Here is a 17,824-nt window from a genome sequence, read left to right as displayed (position 1 = left end):
AAAAAAAAAAAAAAGATTGTCCTCAAAAAACATGCTTGTCAGATGCCCAGTTCCCATTTTCCTTCCCTCTTAACTATCATTCTTACATCAAACAATAAGCTCAACAGCTTGTGGAGGTTATTTATTAGCCTCCTCAGTTGAGAAGTGCTTTCAGTTAACTGAAACAAATTTCCATAGTGAATTTTAAAATGCCAATATTTAGGTACTGAACTCTGCTTAATCTCACAGATTGAATACTAAAGCTCTGAGTCTGCTGTCTCTTCTAAATGTGTATCAGAAGAAACATCTGGTTGAGATTTTGTCCTATCACAATTGTGACTCGCAAACGCGAAATGCTCCGGAAATGGACTGCCTTATCAGGCTTCAGGCTCAGAACATACAGCAGCGACACATAGTCTTTCTAACAGGTAGGAACTTGCTCTTGCTGATACTGCTGGAGTGGATGTTAATATAATTCTGAATATATCAGTTTCTGTACATTTTCTCTCTTTAATTTAGAGAAGACTGTCAACATGGTTTCCAGTTATACAGATAATGGAATTGTAGTTGCAACTGCTGAAGACTTTATGCAAAACTTCAAAAGTCTTGTGGGATATCACAGCTCAGTCACAGAAGAAAATCTTCCGCTGCTTGGTGCCAATGACAACCTTGAGTCACAGTCAGGTAACTTTTTAGTAGTTTTCATTTTCTTTAGGTGAGACAGAATGAGGAATGGTTTTGTTTATCCCATAGTGAAATGTTTATTAAAACCATTTACTCCAGTCAATAGTAAACATCACTGTAGGGTTTACTATATATAAGATCTGCTCATTTATTTATACTGTAATCAGTACAAGTTATTAGTATAGGCTATGCATTCATTTGTCTATTCTGTGGACGGTACATATTTAGAGGTTTATTTTTCCCTCTGAGGGATTAAAAGCTTTATTGCCTTCTCTTTGCTGTCAGTTTTTATATTTGTGAAGGCAGGTAGAGGGATTATTGGGCTACGAAAGGTCTTCAGATATATGTGCTAGTTTAATTACAAGGTAGTGAGGGTATCTTACCTTGAATCTTCTGTGAGCTGGCCTCTGCTTGGTTCCAGACTCTAAAAGCTGTTCTTAAATAGTTTTTTGTTTTTTGTTTTTTTTTTTTTTTTGTGAAAAGCAGATATGACTTGAGCATTCAGTAGAGATAAGCAGTTAGTAATTCAGTGAAGCTACATGTCAGAAGTTTTATTTTATATTTGTCTTATGAAATACTGAATTACCGTATAACTTTAGATGCTGTTTTGACATTAACCCCTTTGGAGCTGGGAGTTGGGATTTCCCAACATTAAACGTGAACACATTTCGAGAAGCTTTTAGCATCGGATTATCTGGACACTCACACCTAATGTGAGTGTTGTGACTAAGTGAACTTGTGGCAGAAGACCAAGCTTTAAGGGATTGTGGACTTTGCAGATCCTGACGCACTATGTTGTGTGAGTAGTGTATAATTTTACAAACTAAACAAACTGTGTATTTCAATAGAGGAGGGCTTTTTGTGTTTTAAATGTAGCTCTTTTAGAAAACGGTGAAAAGGATGAAGAGGATATGTCTCTGGATTCAGGGGACGAAATCTCACATATAGAAGTATTCAGCAGTTTTCATTCAGAAATATTGGCGAGAGAGACCAAAGGATCAAGTGGAACAGATCAAAAAAACAATAATCAAATTGAATTGCAGTCATCTCTTGATGTGCAAAACAGTTTATTAGAAGATAAGACTTCCCATATTGATTGTGAAGAGAGAGCTCCTATTGATAGAGTATGCTCTGAAGGAGAGAACAGCAATTCAGCAGAACAAGATTCATATAGCAACGTTCAGGCTTATCAAAGTCAATTAGAAATGTCCCGCCAGTTTAGTCACTTTAATGTTCTCACTCATCAGACGTTTCTGGGGACACCATATGCCCTTGCATCAACTCAGTCTCAAGAAAATGAAAATTACTTTTTATCTGCTTACAAAAACTTGTATAGAGAGAAATCTTCATTAAGTTAAGGATGTGTCCAAAGATAAATTACAATAACTCAAAAAAAAAAAAAAAGGCTGTGGACTTTTTTCAGTTTCTGAAAAGTGAATTGATGTTTTTCAAGTTTCCTAACTTAAGAAATTTTTTTCTTTCCCATATACTTAAATCATGATGACTTGTAACATTCGAAGCATCTGAAAATTGAAATAAATACCTTTTTTGGACGTACTGTAATCAAATTATCTCATGTTGGCACCTTCCAGTTTCATATTTGTTACCTGTACTTGAGCTTCAAATTGAAGTCTGTTTTATATGTAAAATTTGATGTTTATAAAAGAATGGTAAATAGAAATGATTTTCTTTAATGTCAGATGATAACTTTGCTGAAATGTCAATTATTTATTTTGATTAAAGCTTTTGTATAGTGTTTTTACACGGGTATAAGCCAGCAGTGTCAATATTTATAGGATTTTGGCTCAGTACCTCAAGCTATTATCTAACAGTGCAATTGCAATTTAGCAAACCTATGTCTACAATACCAAGTAGCATTTTCTCAGTGTTCAGGTTTAGCTGTGTAAAAATTTAGCTTCACTTATGTTTTTGTCAGTCTTTTGAGATCCTTGATAAATACTGTCGTGTGATCTATAGTCAAATGAACTTTTTAAGATGGAGTTTCTGTTTTCAATGGTATTGGATAATTTGGAACAGATCTTTGAGGTGGTCTTAATTAGAACTAGTTATGTACCTTAGTGCTATCTCCACCATACAGTTTTGTATAGATTTAGTATAAATTTCAAGCCCTTCTATAACTTACATCACTTGCTTACTGTTAATAAATCTATATTGTGACAACTGGGGCATCTCCACTTTTAATACAATTAAAACAAAATTTATAGAAAAGAAAACCCACAGGATTCTGAAATGAATTTGAATGCTTTGATTAAGAGTTTAGCTCGGTGTGTTAATAATAGTACTTCTCACGCCCTCACTGCTGACAGGTCAGAGGTCTCTAGACTCTCTAGTATGGTAAGTAGAAAGTAAGTTTACGTCTTAGTATGACAGATCATTTTTTTAAAACTATAAATTGTTTTATTGTCTTTTAAAAAATACAGCATTTTCTTACATAATGTGAAGTTTTTCATTGGGTGCTTAGAAAATGCAGTTGAGTGGTAAGCATATTTAAAACGAAGAACTAAAATTATCTTCTTGGTTTGCAGTTAAGGGTATGAGATTCGTTTCCAGCTCCTTTTGTTTCTGGAGAAGACCCTGCAATCACATTGACAGTTAGTGAAGGTGTGATAGCCAACTTAAATACAGGTAGGGAAAAATTATTGGCTCAGGATAGAATTGTTATTGGACATAGCTCAAGTTTCATCTTTTTTAGTAATTTTTGTAGCGGTCCCTCCTCCTTTGGTTGTTACCTAGAGTATTTTCTATATAAGCAACGTGGATGATTTCTTTCAAAATCATGAGAAGACACAGAGTCTTAGCTCTGCTGAAACAGTGTGAGGGTTATGGTGAAGTGTGCCCATCACACTTCTTTCTCTTGTTCCTTTGTGTGAGTTACCAAGGTTGAGTAATGTGCTCAAGCTATATGTAACCAGAGGTAACACTTAAAGGATACAAGTAAATGGGTTAGTTTTCTAGTTTTAGGAAGAACAATAAAGGGTAAGCGACACGAGACAAATTCTTCTCAAATATAGTGTAATAAGCCCCCGGGTAGGTTTCAAATGTTACTGGATTTTATTTTTGCTTGTATAAAAACTTACAAAAAAAAAAATCACAGGAATGGAGAAGTGTCTGGTGAATAGTTCCGTGTATATAATTTCATTCTTGGAACAGATCTATTCTGTTCTAAACTTACAAAGAATGGACCATATTGGTTAAAATTCACTAAAGCATAATTGTGTATTTGTTTCTTTGTTTTAGCACTTTATTGTTTTTTGATGTTTAAATGTATATATTTTTAAATAAAAACTGTCTTAATATCCAAACTGTCTTGGGACTTTTGTTCTTAGGGAACACAAACATAGAGAACAAACATCTAAATAGTTACTTATACTTGGTTAAAAGTTCATACCTGTCTTAATTCTGAAAGCCCCTTAAGGATAGCTTGCTGTCGATCCCTGTTTTTCACCAATTTAGGATTAAGAAGTGGATCCCTGATATGGTCAGAGTTAAATAGCTCTTGTTGTTGGTCACAATCTAAAGGACAGATGAGGTTTAAAATCGTCAAGCAAATTACTAATAGTTAGCTGTAATGTCTTAAACCTTTAATAGACTTAGTGAACTCCCAACCCTACATGTTTCAACATAAAATTTTTTTGAGACAGTTTCTCTGTGAAACAGTCCTGGAACTCACTATGTAGATCAGGCTGGCCTCGAATTCATGGAGATCTGCCTGCCTCTGCCTCCCAAGTGCTAGTTCTGAGATTAAAGGTGTGCACCACCACTGTCTGGCCTTATATGTGTGTACATACTGGCTACGGAGGCTGAAAGCCTGGTGTTGGAGTTGTTAAGTGGCATTGTAACACCTAATGTGGGTGCTGGGAACCAAACTTCTGAAAGAGCAAGTCACTCTATCGTTGAACCATCTGTCTACCCACATCTTCAATTTTTGTAGTAACGCTACTTAACTTACCATGAGATTTTTGGTATTGGTTCTCTTGGGTTGATGGCCTAGACAAAGGTGCATCCGGATCAAGATAATAGATCTCATTTGTTCGAACATAGGGAATAAAGTGAGTTGTCTCAGACATCTCCTCTGATAACTGAGTTTGACCGTCTCCTAAGGCCAGGTTCTTTTTTTCATAGTCACTATTTTTTAATGGCGAGTGTACTGAATCAGTCTGAGTTTGCTGAGTTCTACTCTTTATTGCTGATAACTGGAACCTATTTAAAACAAAAACCCAAACTTTAATAAGAAATTGCATGTTTTAGAACTAGAGTCATAAATGGTTGTGGGCCACCAAGTGGACACAAGTGGACATTGAGAACTGAATCCATGTTAGTGCTCTTAACTGCGGAGCCATCTCTCTGGTCCCTAGAAATGGCATGTTTTAGACACATCTAATCACACTGCAGTTCATTCAAGATGTGTTTGGTCTATCTTAAGGAATACTATGAATATCAACCTAAGATCTGTAATTTTTCATAAAACAAGACCATGTGGGGCTGTGCCCGTGCTATCTGAACTGAAGTCCCTGTAAGAGCTCTACTGTAAAATGAGTCTAAACCGTCTGGGCTGTGCATAGCAAAGGGTCACTACAAACCTCCCACCTAATAACTGCGTTTTGTTTGTGTGTTTGTTTGCTTTTTACTGTTTTTAACCAATTCGTTTCCCTATTGGATTTATCCAGGCTGAATGCTTATTCCATAGACATGGAAAAAAAAAAATCAAACCTGTTTAGGTCCACTTCAGCTTAAAAAAAAAAAACTCTATATATTAAACCTTTACCAAAAATAAATGAAAGCCAGCCGTACCTCTTTCCTACTACTGCCTTCATCTGCACATGGAACTGTCATCCAGATTTTGAATGGATATTTTATTTTGCACACAAAAAGCACTAAGTAGCTAAGGAAGTAATATACATACCATTCTTTAATATCTGAAGTTTTCAGAGGTTCTTCTGCCTAAAAGATGGATAACACAAGCAAACACGAAGTAAGAGTGACATCTTTACATGTCCCTAGATACTTAAAACATTGTGTATGTACATGCACGCATGTGTCAGCGTGTGCATGGAAGGCAGAAGACAACTTAGAGCTGCTTCTGTCCTAGAAACACAGGCCACCAGGCTCTGTGGCAGGTATCTTTCTGCTGAGCTTTCTCACCGACTTCTCAGACATGCTTAAATCATCTAAATAATACTGTATAGGATACAGTATAGTCCCAGGACCAGTAATTAATTCCTTTCTACATCAGCTCTATGGATTTTATTGTTTTAATGAAATCATAGTATTCTAATTATCTCACAAAGACTTCATACAGCTACTTTAAGGAAGGCACTCAAACACTTGATCAGCCCAAAACTCTACACACCACAGTGAACTTCTAAGTTAGCAAAGCTCCAGAATGGTCATTCTAAGTTTTTTGGATTTTTTTTTTTCTTCCTGAGAAGGGTCTCTAGGATTTCCTATGTAGACCAAGCTGGCTTCAGACTCCCTTAGTTATCTCGAGAGTGCTGGGATTAAAAACATACCCGGCTCTGTTTAGGTCTTATACTCACTACCATGATTTTATTCACTTGTCTGTCAAAAAAGATAAATTAGCTTTTTATCTTTCAGGATTCATGTATCCTGCCTACATTTCATTCTTTAGTCGCCTATTATTTTTTGGTCCCCTAACGTATATTTGCTTGTTAAATTACAAGCTTTTGTTTTTTGTTTTGCTTTTTTCGAGATAGGGTTGAATTTTCTTTACATCTGAATACTATTTCATTTATGTATTATGACAGTTTTGTATACATTAGAATAAAGAAGCATTCATCTGAGTAAAGATTATTTGGCTTTTGGTGTTACAGTCTCTAATACAGGTATTATACAACAGTCAGCTACTTCACATAACAAGCATAGATGTCTTCCTTTGACCACTGATGTAATTTTCTGTAACTTATTAGATGAATCATAGCCTTCTGAATGCGTGGATTTAGGTAACTACTTTGAATTCAGAAACATCAATACATACTTAGTAATGAAATAAAAGCCTTACCTTTTTGATTAGCTGCAACCTGTTCTCTGACTCAGTTTCTCGATGAGATGGCGCAAGAACTTGTGGGGAAGGGCCTTTATTTTGGGAGAGGTTCTCAGGGTTGTTTCTCTCTAGTAAGTGAAGCAGCTCCATCTGCCTTCTTAACTTTTTTTCTTCTTTCTCCTTTTGGAGATGGATGGGGTACCTTGCTGATGCAGGGACATACCTTTTCAGAGGCTTGTTTATATTCCAAGCGGGCTTTTTAGGACATTTTTTCATACTATGTTTTGTTTGTTTCTCTGTTCTTCTGTACTGATTACACTGGCCATTATGCCAGGTGGTTTCTTTGTCTAAATTAGTGCCTTTAGCAATACTTAGTTCTTGCTTGTCTTTTTTAGTGCTAGTATGTCCATTAAATTCTGTAGAAATCTCTGGAGAAGAAAAGTTTCTAGTGCCCCTTTCTGTTAATGATCCACAGTGTTGTAGCTCATTGTTGAAAATTCCTAAATTTAAGTCATCTAGATAAAAATTCCAAATTTAAATAAAACATATGGTAGAAATACACTTTTTTTTCTCAAAGATACTTAATAACTTTGTCTTTATTAGTCACATTTATTTATTTAGTGCGGTGGGTCATGCCACATGTCACACACATGGGAGCCAAAGGATATCTTATAGAAGTCAGTTTCTTCTGCCATGTGAATTCCAAGGATGGAATTCAGGTCCTCGGCCTTGGTGGCAATCACCTTTACCTGTTGTGCCATTCTTCCATCCGTAAGAATTTATCCTCCAAATAAAACTATCCATTAAAGAACTGCTAATTATCCCCTTTAAAAGAAGCTGGTAACTACTATTCTGCTTTGATATTCTAGAAACTAGTCCTCATAACCAGCCCTGTGCTACACACCTGTCATTCCGGCAGAAAGGAAGCAAAGGCAAGAGGACTGGAGCGAGCTCCGCTAGCTTGGTCTATTGAGTTCCAGGCTATTCAAAAAAAAACAAAAGTAACAGATAGGCTTATTCAAATAGTATAAAACTCTGAATTAATAACCATGTTGAACACATTGCAGAATTTCTTTATGCTTATTCCACTACATAAAACTGGCTTAATTTTGTTTATCTGCATACACACTTAGGTTGGGAGCAACCTCAAGAATGCTGCTCCAAGTTTCTATTATTTGAGGAAGACCTGGAATTTTTCTGTGTTTTGTGTTAATTATTTTAGGTGTAAACCCCAAAATGGAATTCTGTTTTTTGAGCAACTGCTGTACTGTTTTCTACAGCAGGTGCAGCATTCAACCTCACCATTAACAAAGCAGTTTTAAGAATGCATTTGAGTGGCACCACAGATAACAAATGCCCTATACCAGTTATCACCATACTGTAATATGAACTCTGGCTAGTCTGGTGTGCTGAGATAATCACAAGTAACTGGCAGAAAATAGTGATATGGTTATGTCTGTTTCCTTTAGGAAATGGGGGGGGGTGCTCTTGAGCCCCAAGAGTTAAACAAAAGGACACATGTCTAAGAAAAATCTTGAAGATTCTTGAGGGACCCCCTCCCAGCACTATAAAAAAAAAAAAGCCTTGCTAGAGGAGATTCTGCCCAGCAGAACTACATTGGAAAGTCCTGCTGTGGAGCTGTCTGCAGCTGTGCAGAACTCCAGGTTGCAGCTTTCAGGGTGGGCTCTTAGGTGACGTAGCTGCTTTTGAGTTATCCCTGATCCTCAGTAGTAACCCCTCCTGTTAGTAACCCCAATAAAACTACCTGGTTCACCATTGGGACATTGGTGCAGCTGTCACTCTGCTCTCTGGGCTTCCTTTCTGGGGTGAGATGTTGCATCTCTCCCGGAAAAGAATCAAAGATGCCGCTGCAGAACTTAAAAACTTCCAAACCTAGGAGCTGGCAGAAGAACTGGTCTGGCAGGTTAAGAGCAGTACTTCCTTTGAAGTTTGCTACCCAGCACCTATCTACCTATAACTCCAGGAAATTAGACACTGTCTTCTGGTTTCCATGGGCACTGTATTCATTTACACACACCTATCCACCCCTATACATATATACTAAATTAAAAATCCCTTTAAAAATATTTAGGAGTGTCTTTAAAATTTAAAACCAGCACATGAAAATACATGCATTATCAGTCAATCACTGGGGTAATGCAGATTAGAATCCAAGTTTTGCAAGGACATGGAGAGATAAGAACACTTCTACACTGCTAAGACAGATGCTTTGGATGACAGTTCAGCAGCTCCCCAATACCTATCACATAATTCAGAAATTCTACCTCTTTCCTAAGAGAACAAAACATCTACAGAAAAAGTAGAAATAACTGAAATGTCCATAGATAGAATATCCAGTATAATTCACACAGTGAAGTCTAAGGAATAAATGGAATTGTGTCATAATAAGATCTACAACATAGATAAACCCATATATCATTCTGGAAGTCAGTAAGCCAGAAACAAAAGACCCTTTAACAGCATAATTCTGGTTACACGAAAAGTACAGAACAGGAAGAATGTTCTAGGACAGTGAGCTGGAGAGAGTAGACGGGCCACTGATTTGTGAGTTACTCTGACTACTGTGCTCATTTCCAGTGTGCATACACTAAAACAGGTGAGATTAGCATGGCCCCTGTGCAAGGAGGACATGCAAATTGGTGATGTATTCTGTATTTTTAAAAAGCATCTTTCATAGAAAATAAATTTGAGTACTGAAAAGGTTATAAAACTGATGATAACTGCACAAATATGAAGATGTTAAAGAACATCAGACATCTGGACATGGTACACACCTTTAATTAGAGCTTAGAAGGGAGAGGCAGGAAGATTTCTGAGAGTTCCAGACCAGCCTGGTCTACATAGCGAGTTCCTATGCAAATTTCTAGGTAGAAATTTGATCAAGCGCTTGCCTAGCATGCACTATATTCTGGGCTCAATCCCCAGGGGCACAGTGCTACATGCCTGTAATCCCAGTGTTCCACATGTGGGGGCAGGAATATTAGTTCTAGGTCACCCTTGGCTACAAGACATCTCATTGCAAAGATGTCTTTACTTTAAATGTGAAACTGAACAATACAGCCCTCCATGAATACCTGTCTGCACGCCAATGTCCGTCCTGGGAGAGTTTGTGGAAGGGGTAGCTCCACGGGTTTCTTCAGCAGCCTCCTCAGCATCTCTTCCTGAACTGGAAATGGTAGCGGACACCTTATAATCCACTATTGCTGTGTTAAATGGCAATGAGAAACAGACCTTAAAATGACACGCAGAGTACTAACACTCCAGCTGCTGGCAGTGTCTGCCTAGCACAAAAGGCCCTGGGAAAGTAGAGCAGCAGTCAAAGACTTTTTTACCCAATTGTCAGAAACTGTAGTCAAATTTTTGAAAGGCTAGTCTTACAGTGTAGCCTAAATTTATTATTAAAAGTTACCTATATTCTTAGACCTTGCTGAATTTGAAAATCTAAGGATAGAAAAGTGCACATTTTACCTATGTCAGGATTACTGTGAAAATTTCTATGAAAAAGATTGCAACATGTACTGTTTTAGGGCAGTTTTCTCAAGGTGGTTGGGCGAAAAGCTTCCATTCCTTTAAAAATATTTAATGTGTGTTTTTAAGGATTTAAAGTAGACAAGTATTTAAAATCATCCTCAGAACCAAAACTATCAATAAAATTCCAATTAGTCACTTACCGCCAAGATTTTTAATCAGCCTGGATGTGTCATGTCCTTTCTGAGTCAGTTCTCGGATCCTCTGCTCCTGTTTCAGTCTCTGCGCCAACTCCTGAGTGCGCTGCATGGTGTGGAACAGCTGATTTGTCTTTAGAGTCATGATTTCCTAGCAAGATTGACGTATCCAGTAAAAGAGTTAGCAAGCACATTCAGTGAAGTGACTGGTCACATTCAGTACAAACACTCAAGCTTCCCCTACAGAGCGGGTGCTGGGATAGGTATCAGCTGAGGAACAGTCATTAGGGCCTGTTAGCGATTATAATTCTAACATGCCTGTTCTTGCTATTAGACAGGGTCTCACTGTAAACCAGGCTGCCCCTGAACTCCCAAACGTTGAATTACAGGTGTGTACCACCACTATGCCATCTGTCTCAGCCTAGTCCATGAAACTGGGGTGCAAACCATACCTTTCCACATCCTACTTTTGAAAGGTTCAAAGTAGAAACTGGCAAGAAAGTGCAGACCTGGTGTTTTTACCACTGACAACTGAAACAGCACCGGATGCTCTCTCTGCTCTTCTATCCGGTCAGCTCAGACATAGCACTGGACTACCCTACCTACTCAGCCCAATGGAAGCCTCTAACACAGTCAGGAATTTCTTCAGCAATCCCAGCCAATCATTACTCTTTTTTAATATCAAGAATCATTATTACTTTTGATTTATTTAGGGGTGAGGAGGTGGTAATGTTTGTACCACAGTGTGTATATGGAGGTCATAAGTCAGCTTTCCAAATCCTTTCTTGGGACATGTGTTCCAGGTACTGGTGGTGAACACGCCTTACCTGCTGAGCCGGGCTCTATGTATCTGCTATCCAGACAATAATGAAGCTTGGTGCTGCGCTCACCCTGAGCACCTCCCATTAACATGCCAAGCGTGCAGCATCTGAGACGTGGACCATATGAGGAGTGTGACCCTGCCAGGCCTTTCTTTAGCTGTAATGTTTCCACATGTAGCTGTACAATTCAAAATATGCAGACCCCCAGCCTCTTCCTTACGTCCACAATACAAGTACCTACTTCTTTCTGTTTCTGCTTCAGAATGTCCTCTTCGTATTGCCTCTGCATCTCCTCCCGTTCCCGAGCCAAGCGCTGCTCCTCTTCCTGCTCTTCCTTCTTTCTTTGTTCTTCTTCCTGTTGCTTCTTCCTGCGGTTCTCTTCTACCTGAGCCATGATTGCTTTCTAGTCAGAAGTAATTACAAGTTACTCTCACAAATAAAAATTTATGTTGTGCTGGATTTGATGATAATATAATTTATCAGACACACAATGGAGGGTGGGGATAATTGTGCTTCCTAGCATGTATATCACAAAAAAGAATCAACTAAAGGAATTATCTCACTACTCGCCATACTGACTAATAAATGGGAGATACTCTCAGCTTTGTACTGTGATCAAAAAAGAAAACTAACTGGGCCAAATTAGTCACAAAACATTCAAAAGAATTGCTGAACCTGGGCACAGCGATGCATGCTGAGTGCCTATCTGTACTGGGCACAGAGTGTAGTGATATTTCATTTGTATTTTAATAAATGAAGCTTGCCTGAAGATCAGAGAGTAAAACAGCCCCACTGGTCAGCCATACAGACCAGGCAGTTGTGACACACACCTTTAATCTCAGTAGCCACACTAGTTGCCATAAAAACTGAGTGGTGCATGTGTTTAATCCCAGCCCTAGAAAGGATTTTAAAATGAGAGGAGACAGCTCTCGGGCACAGTCTCATTCTGAGATTCTTAGAGGTAGGATCGCCATTTCAGACCAAGGTCAAGGTAAGAGCCAGCGCCTGGCTGCTTTGCTTTTCTGACCTTCAGATTTAACTCCAATTTCTCTCTCTGAGTTTTTATTCAACTGCATGCTGAATGTCTATCTGTGGCCCCTGCTACTCAGAAGACTAGGTAAGAAAATGTTTGAGCCACATCTGAGCAACATGACTCATTTCAATATCAAACTCTACAGAGAAAAGAGAGCCACAAAACCTTAGATCCTGAAATGTCTCTAACGTCAGCCTGAAAAGAGTTTTAATCTTACCATTATATTACCTACTAGATTGCTTAGTCAGACATCCACTTTGATTTTTTTTTTTTTGGTATGTTTTCTTTCAAAAACCCAAATGGAACTCTGAGGGAGTAGCTAATATTTAATAATAGTTCAAAGTCATGTATACAACATACTCATTTAATAGATCCGCCAGAAGGCAGGATGCATGACTAATACTGTCTGGTCCTCAGCCCAAGCTTATTTCTAATAGTATACCAGTTGTGTTAAGAGACTGGATTTACAGCAGGATATAACTGAACCCAAGCTGAAAATCGGGATTTGGGAGGTGGAGATCAAGAATTCAAGACCAGCCTTGGCTACAGAGCAAATTCAAGACCAGCCTGAGCTACATTCAAGCTTCTCTCAGGGAAAAAAAATACTCAGTTTTCCGTTTACTTTAAGTGTGTGCTGGCCATCTAAGGCAAAGAACACTGTTTTACAACGTGAGGCACAGTACGCAAACACCAAATGCTTCGGTGTGATACCTGATGCTCTAATTGTTTGTGCCGGCGTTTTTCCCGCTCCTCAATCTGTGCTGGGTCCAAGAGCGCAGTCATAGAACGGAGAAAGCTGTGAAACATACATTATTCATTCAGAATTGCCAGAAAGGTTAACCATTTTTTGCTTAAGCTACATCTTTAATCACTTCTATTTCAAAGAAAAATGCCAAGCAGAAACTAACAGGACATAGTGACAGTTCTAGTCAAATACACTTTCTGAAGACTAAACGCTAGATGTCAACTTACTTTGTTTTCTGACTGTATGACACAGTCATATCCGTAACAGGTTTGGCTCTCTGTTCTTCTGAAGGTTCCAGCTGGATGGCAAGTGAAGGTGTGTAAACACTGTGGACATCAGCCAGCTCCTGAGTGTCAGGAGAGACACAACAGGACTCCAAGGGTTGGTGTGTCCGCTGACAGGACAGCTGAGATTGAGAGCCAGCATGGGTCTTTAAGGAATCAAAGTGCACTGCCCATCTGCCATGTTCCTCGCCCTGATAGTGACAAACGAGAAACACCCAGAACCTTTTCAACTGCTCTCGTACAAATTAGAAACGACAAACAGTGGCGGCTGGAGAGAGAGCTGCTCTTCCAAGAAGAGATCTGGCTTTAGTTCCCAGCACCTGCATGGCAGCTGGCAATTGCTAGTTACTCTAGTTCCAGGGGACCCTAACTCTCATCTGGCCTCCTTGGCCACTATACACATGCAGGAAAGACATCTCTGCAGGCAGAGCACCTATTCAAATTTTTAAAAAAGTGAATAAAATCTCAAAAAGTAAAGAAGTCAAGTAGTTTATGCATCATAAAAACTGACAAATTGTATTTTTTAATTCTTTATATAATTAGGTAACTATCTTGAGAATTTTTTTAAAATTCATTTCTAAAGTTTTTTTTATTTATTTACTTTTATTCTATGTGCATTGGTGTTTTGCCTGCAGGTAAGTCTGTGTGAAAGAGTCAAATCTTGGAGTTGTTAGCTGCCATGTGGGTGCTGGGACTTGAACCTGGGTCCTTTGGGAAAGTACTCAGTGCCCCACACCAAACTAAATGCATTCTATGAAAGGTTTTATAAGGATGTTTAAGTTGCCAAATCATTTCACAACATGCTTAAGTTTGTAAGTACTTGGAATCTTACAAACTTCCTGAGTCACCTCTGAACGTATCATTTCCCCTGTTTTCCTTGGCTGGCTGTCTACTCGTTTACTCAAGTCTGCAGCCCATTTCCTCTGCTGCTCCTGTCTGGCAGAGCTGCAAGGATACTCCAGCAGTCCTGCTTCCTAAAGAAGTCAGTCAGACCGTGACAGGGTCATCTTAGCGGGGTATTCACTCAGATCTAACCCAGGAAGGCATTTTTCCCTGGGAGAAGCAATGCTGATAAGCAAAGAATCTGCTCATAGCACTAAGGAGACATACTCTGACCCTCCGAATTGCATATTAAACATTTTCTGGTAGACAGTGTAAAACATCTAGGTACACAGAAAGAAAATGTTGTATTTACTTGATTCTTCATTTAAAACAGCCTATAAAAATGCAATTTTTGGAAAGAATATTCTGGCAACTGAGTAGATCTTCCACGAATAAAAGCAGCACAACAACTAGCATTCCATCCTGCTTCACAAACACTCGCTCAGTAATGTTCACAGAGCCAGGAAATGGAGCCAGCTGCTGGCTGCTGGGCAATGAAGTATGGACAGCTACACAACGAAATACAATCCAGCTGTTAAAGGAAAGAGAAAGAAATCTTGAATCATGAAATGTACAGGTAAATGGACGAACTAGAAAATATGCTGACACAGAAAGACAAATGCTGAATAGCCTCGCCCACGGCTCCTAGTTCCAAGTCTTCAGATGTCTTAACCTGCATACCAGATACTTACGTTATGATCTGTAACAGTGGCAAAATTTGTTATGAAGTAGCAACAAAATAATTTTATGGTTGGGGGTCACCAATACATGAGGAACTGTAATAAAGGGTCAGAGCATGAGGAAGGTTGAGAACCACTGTCCTAGAGAAACTTCAGAAACCAGGAAAGAAGATGGGATGTGGAGTGGGGTGAGGGTTCTCTAGTGAGAATGGCAGGAAATACATAGGGAAAAGGGGAAGGGGCTTCTACTGGGGCGTAGGAAGAGGGAAAGCAATACGGAAGGAGATGGAGGAGGGATAAATAATAAGAATGCTTAAAGATGACAGGAGTTATTTAATAATAATTTAGTAATATTAAGTATTATTTTATGTTTACCTGAAATTACATCTAAGTGTATATGTATACAAATGTATATAGTTTAAATGAAATTACACCATTTGGGTCATTGTACCTCCACCAAGAACCATAGACTATCTAGCAAAACTCCTAAGCCAACCACGAGAAACCTTTCAAGTTGCTGGTCAGAAGAGTGCAAGAGGCTCCCAAAACAAGATAGGGTATTTCTAGTCAGTAAGTCCATCTTGCTGAAGACACCACATCCTTAGAGGGCCAGAGCATCCTTCCTGCAGACTAGCTGTCATAGCACAGGAAGGCAGGGAGGAAGCAACCAGTAGTCCCGTCCAGCTGTGATGCCCAACAGTGACCAGCATACGGGACAACAGTGGCACTCATATTTTGGCAGTAATCAATGCTGTCTAACTGAACTCAAGGAAGCTCTGCTTAATAGAAGGGAAATCATGCTTGCTTCTGTAAACCTAGTCAGCTATATTATGGCTAATGAGATCCTGGGCCTTAGGAAACCTACAACTATCAGTTCCCTAAACCAGTGTAGTTCCTAGCTGTAGTCTAAATACTTACCCTTATACCCACAGGTAAATACAGACCTCACCTCTCATCAAAGAAGCTTCTTTTTGTAGCAGCAGCAGCAAATCATTATAGAAAGACATGACTTGCCAAAGGCCCAAGTGTACTCTACAATACAAGACCTACATCTACGGCTCAGAGAACCTCACAGAAGAGGAGGTAGAAAGACTTTTAGAGCCAAAGGAGCAGAAAGTCTGCCTGTGAGTGTGTCTGCTAGCTATGACAGAGAAGCTACAACCAAGAAATCTCAACACGGCTGCCTAAAGAAGACAGGAACAACAGCCGACATCCCAATGAAGATGGGGAACTCTCGAGGCCCCATCCAAAGGGGGGAGAATTAGGCTTCCCCAGGGATGAGGCCCCTGGTTACTCAATACCAAGTGCTCAGTCCTTGAAACACGTACATGCGGGCAACACTGAACTGACCCAGTGGGTTTTATCTCTAAATGTATTTGTCTATATGTGCGCACAATAGGAATGGATAAAGAAGAGAAGACTCTGAAGTTGGTACAGAAGCAGGACAGGTGAGGGGAATGATGTAATTTTAATTAAATTTTTAAAAATATTTTCAATTAAAAATCACTTAAACCGTGACTCATAGAATTTTAGCATACAGTTCAAATTCCTAGTTTTTCACATTCTTTACCATGCTTAGAGTTGTATCTACCCAGAATCTTCGGCCAAATCAAAAAATATAAATATTCTAGCGCTGTCCTTCATCTAGACATGTAATTTAAGAGCAAAATGTTTTTATCAAATCAGTCACCTCTGGAAGTGGGTGTGGGATCGGGAGAGATCATCCACAAGTGTTGTTTACTCCTCAGACCCCATCCATCTTGCCTTTTTTTTTGGTTTTTCGAGACAGGGTTTCTCTGTGGCTTTAGAGCTGTCTCGGAACTAGCTCTGTAGACCAGGCCTGTCTCGAACTCACAGAGATCCGCCTGCCTCTGCCTCCCGAGTGCTGGGATTAAAGGCGTGCGCCACCATCGCCCGGCTCCATCTTGCTTTTGTACGCAGGGCTTTCTCACTGCAACCCGAGGCAGGTTAGGCTGATGGCCAGCAAGCCCGGGGATCTGCTGTCTCCACGTCTCCAGTACTGGGTCACAAGCCTGCACCCCCACTCAGGCCCTCTTGGCTCTGCTGTTTGCTCAGCCCCACTATTCTTCTTTTGAAGATCTTTTTAAATAAACATCAATTTTTATTTATTTTTATTGGAGGGGGGAATGAGACAGGGTTTCTCGTGTAACAGTCCTAGCTATCCTGAAACTCGCTCTGTAGACCAGGCTGATCTTAAACTCACAGAGATCCACCTGCCTCTGCCTCCTGAGTGCTGGGATTAAAGGTGTGCGCTACTGCTGCCCTGTTGAAATATTAATCTTAATTTAGATTTTTTTTTTTGAGACAGATTTTCTCTGTATAACCTTGACTGTCCTGGAACTCACTCTGTAGACCAGACTAGCCTCAGACTCAAAGAGATCCACCTGCTTCTGCCTCCGAGTTCTGGGATTAAAGGTGTGTGCCACAACCATCTAGTTTAATCTAGCTTTTTTGATTAAGTTTATTTCTACAAGTAGCATTAGTTTGTGAATATTAACTCTAGCTTGCATTCCTTGGATAAATCCTACTCTCCATATTATTCTTTGTAATTTTTCCAAGGTTTCTAGTCGAGTTTTAACATCAAAAGTGTTTTGTTGGTCTTGGTTATCAAGATCACTAGCTCAACACTGCACTAAAAACCTTCCTATTGTAAATACATCTGGGCCCGGAATTTACTTTGCTGGGGTTCCCCTCTTTCCCTTTTTAATCTCTGGCTTGAGATAAGGTCTCACTACACTGTAGCTCAGGCTACCCTCAAACTTATGACCTCCAGCCTCAGCTTCCTGAATATGGACACTTTGAATGATGGATTCAATTTCTTCAGAAGCATATTACCACTTGATCCCTGTTTCTCTGGCCACTTTTTCTCAAAATTCTCTAATATGCTGGCATAAGGTTTTAAGATTTTTAGCTGGGCCGGGCGGTGGTGGCGCAGGCCTTTAATCCCAGCACTCGGGAGGCAGAGGCAGGCGAATCTCTGTGAGTTC

The 17,824-nt window shown here is 39.4% G+C and overlaps 2 protein-coding genes and 1 pseudogene across 3 annotated transcripts in view; 2 read left to right on the top strand and 1 right to left on the bottom strand.

Annotated features, from left to right (window-relative positions):
* The window catches only part of Fam208a (family with sequence similarity 208 member A), a 55,865-nt gene extending 51,879 nt beyond the window's left edge, over positions 1-3,986 (top strand). For both annotated transcript variants that reach the window (XM_013346883.2, XM_013346882.2), the window contains 3 exons: positions 229-407; positions 499-663; positions 1,540-3,986. In XM_013346883.2, the coding sequence (XP_013202337.1) occupies positions 229-407; positions 499-663; positions 1,540-2,021 (826 nt within the window). In that variant the 3' untranslated portion in view covers positions 2,022-3,986. The remainder of the gene's footprint in view (positions 1-228; positions 408-498; positions 664-1,539) is intronic.
* Ccdc66 (coiled-coil domain containing 66) overlaps positions 3,070-17,824 on the bottom strand; it is a 37,088-nt gene continuing 22,333 nt past the window's right edge. Inside the window, 10 exon segments of the mRNA XM_013346884.1 lie at positions 3,070-3,258; positions 4,073-4,197; positions 4,634-4,884; positions 5,588-5,625; positions 6,704-7,200; positions 9,781-9,909; positions 10,378-10,522; positions 11,434-11,595; positions 12,937-13,021; positions 13,198-13,445. Coding sequence (XP_013202338.1) covers positions 3,172-3,258; positions 4,073-4,197; positions 4,634-4,884; positions 5,588-5,625; positions 6,704-7,200; positions 9,781-9,909; positions 10,378-10,522; positions 11,434-11,595; positions 12,937-13,021; positions 13,198-13,445 — 1,767 coding nt within the window. The 3' untranslated portion in view covers positions 3,070-3,171.
* On the top strand, positions 9,272-9,365 carry LOC113456255 (annotated as a pseudogene).

The sequence above is a fragment of the Microtus ochrogaster genome, chromosome 6 (genome assembly GCF_000317375.1).
Source record: "Microtus ochrogaster isolate Prairie Vole_2 chromosome 6, MicOch1.0, whole genome shotgun sequence".
NCBI lineage: Eukaryota > Metazoa > Chordata > Mammalia > Rodentia > Cricetidae > Microtus > Microtus ochrogaster.
Note: the sequence above shows the minus strand (reverse complement) of the source record. Positions and strands in the feature narration are given on the sequence as shown.